The 2,288-nt window shown below is 53.6% G+C and overlaps 1 protein-coding gene across 1 annotated transcript in view; it reads right to left on the reverse strand.

Moving 5' to 3' along the window:
- ACAP3 (ArfGAP with coiled-coil, ankyrin repeat and PH domains 3) overlaps positions 1-2,288 on the reverse strand; it is a gene marked incomplete at its 5' end in the record, with an annotated part of 37,815 nt that overhangs the window by 13,413 nt on the left and 22,114 nt on the right. The window contains 5 exons of the mRNA XM_008641160.2: positions 11-105; positions 222-291; positions 743-951; positions 1,041-1,152; positions 1,811-1,911. Coding sequence (XP_008639382.2) covers positions 11-105; positions 222-291; positions 743-951; positions 1,041-1,152; positions 1,811-1,911 — 587 coding nt within the window. The remainder of the gene's footprint in view (positions 1-10; positions 106-221; positions 292-742; positions 952-1,040; positions 1,153-1,810; positions 1,912-2,288) is intronic.

Raw genomic sequence — 2,288 nt, forward strand, 5'->3', positions numbered from 1 at the left:
CACAGCTCACCTGGAGCTCCCTGCTGTTGGTTTCTTCAGCCCCAGCTCCTCACACTGCGCCTCGTAAATCTGGTTCATGGTGCTGTTGCCCAGCTCACACATCAGCTGCAAGTCAAATTCAGGGAGGGAATTAAATGAAACCCTCAGGGGAGGGGTTCCCTCTTTCCAGGGAACCCCTCCATTCCCACATTTCTCCCTGGCTGGTAAAGTCCAGCACTCACTTTCAGCAGCTCTGGCTCCCAGGAATCCAGCGTGAGAGACCGGACCTTGGAGCAGTGAACACCCAGGCTCCTGTTGAGCCAACAGGAAGGAAATCCCAATTATTCCAATGCCATAAAAACCAGAACTTCTCTTAATCAGCTGCAATTCCAGCTCCACCACATTTCCCGGGATCCTGCAGCCAATCCCTGGCCATTTTTCCATGGGATCCTGCAGTCCATCCATGGCTATTTTTCCTAGGAACCTTTTAGTCCATCCCTGACCATTTTCCCTGGGAGTCTCCAGCCCATCCCTGACCATTTCTCCAGGGATCCTGCAGCCCATCCCTGCCCATTTCTCCCTGGGAGTCTCCAGTCCATCCCTGCCCATTTTTCCCTGGGAGTCTCCAGTCCATCCCTGACCATTTCTCCAGGGATCCTGCAACCCATCCCTGCCTGTTTTCCCTGGGAGTCTCCAGCCCATCCCTGCCCATTTTCCCTGGAATCCTGCAGCCTGGCAGCACGGATCCCACAGCCCCTGGCACCTGTGGATCCCGGAGCACTCGATGCACAGCAGGATGCCCAGGTTGATGCTGGCCCAGCGAGGGTCTGGCTGCCCACAGTCACAGCACTGCTCATTCCCAGGAATGCTCTGCACTCTCTGCAGGATGGTTTCCCCTTTCCCGCCGCGCTCCCGGGAATCCGTGGCGGAGTCGATGCTGCTGGTGGAGGGGGAGGCTGTTCTGTCCAGCCTCTGAAGGGAAAAGCAAAAAAATCAGGATATTAACACCTGTAACACACCTGGAGAGGAATAACCCAGGTTTTCCATGGATCCTCCCTCACCTCGATGTAGTAGCTGTCGGGGCTCTCCCGGTAAGCCGAGGCAATGCTGGCTTGGACAGCCTGGATCCAGGCCTGGCGCAGCTTCTCCGAGTCAGCCTGCAGCATGCAGCTCCTGGAAAAGCAGGGATGGGGTGGCAGGAGCCAAAGGCCAGCAGGGATATTTTGGGTGAGGTTGTTCCTCTTCATCCTCAGCAGTAGGGTAAAAATTAACCCTACGAGGTTGGGGTGTTCCCTCTCCGAAGCTTCCAGGCACCAAATTAACCCCACAAGGTTGGACAGCCAGAGGTGTTCCCACTCCAAACCTTCCAGTGAAAAATTAATCCTACAAGCTTGGGGTGTTCCCACTCCAAACCCTTCAGGCACTAATTAACCCTACAAGCTTGGGGTGTTCCCATTCCAAACCTTTCAGGCACTAATTAACCCTACAAGCTTGGGGTGTTTCCTCTCCAAAGCTTCCAGGCAAAAAATTAATCCTAAAAGCTTGGATAGCCAGGGGTGTTCCCTCTCCAAATCTCCAGGCAGGTCTGGAAGCTGTTTCTAAAAGCTGGGAATGATATAATTGGGAATTATATATATTAAGTATCAATTATAAACATAAATAATATAAAGGCATATATTATATAAATAATATCTATAATTATCCACTCAGATCCAGCTTAAAGTGATGTCTGAGGAAATTCCCAGGGATTCTGGCATCTCCCAGCCAAAATTTAACAGCCCAGGGCAGCCTCTGCTCCAATCTCATCTCTCACAGGGAGCCCCAAACTCACTTGGTGGGGGACACGACCTCAAAGCAGAACCTCCTCTCGATGTCCTCGCAGGGTTTGACCGTGCAGAGCCTCAGGTCCTCCACCACCACCGTGAGGACGTCCTGGGGGGGCACAGGGGGGCTTTGAGGGGCTTTGAGGGCGCCCTGGGTGTGGGGCACAATTGGGAAACTCCTGCCCAAGCCCTCAAAATTCCCTCCTGCCCAAAACCTCCAAACTCACTCCCAAATCCTCCAAAATTCTGCCCAAACCCTCCAAATTCCCTCCTGTCCAAAACCTCCAAACTCACTCCCAAATCCTCCAAACTCCCTCCTGCCCAAACCCTCCAAAATTCTTCCCAAACCCCTCCAGCTCCTGCCCAAACCCCCCAAACTCCTGCCCAAACCCCTCCAACTCCTGCTCAAAGCCCCCAAACTCCTGCCCAAACCCCTCCAACTCCTGCCCAAACCCCTCCAACTCCTCCCCAAACCCCCCAAACCCC

Source organism: Corvus brachyrhynchos, unplaced genomic scaffold, assembly GCF_000691975.1.
Source record: "Corvus brachyrhynchos isolate BGI_N302 unplaced genomic scaffold, ASM69197v1 scaffold68, whole genome shotgun sequence".
NCBI classification, from domain to species: domain Eukaryota; kingdom Metazoa; phylum Chordata; class Aves; order Passeriformes; family Corvidae; genus Corvus; species Corvus brachyrhynchos.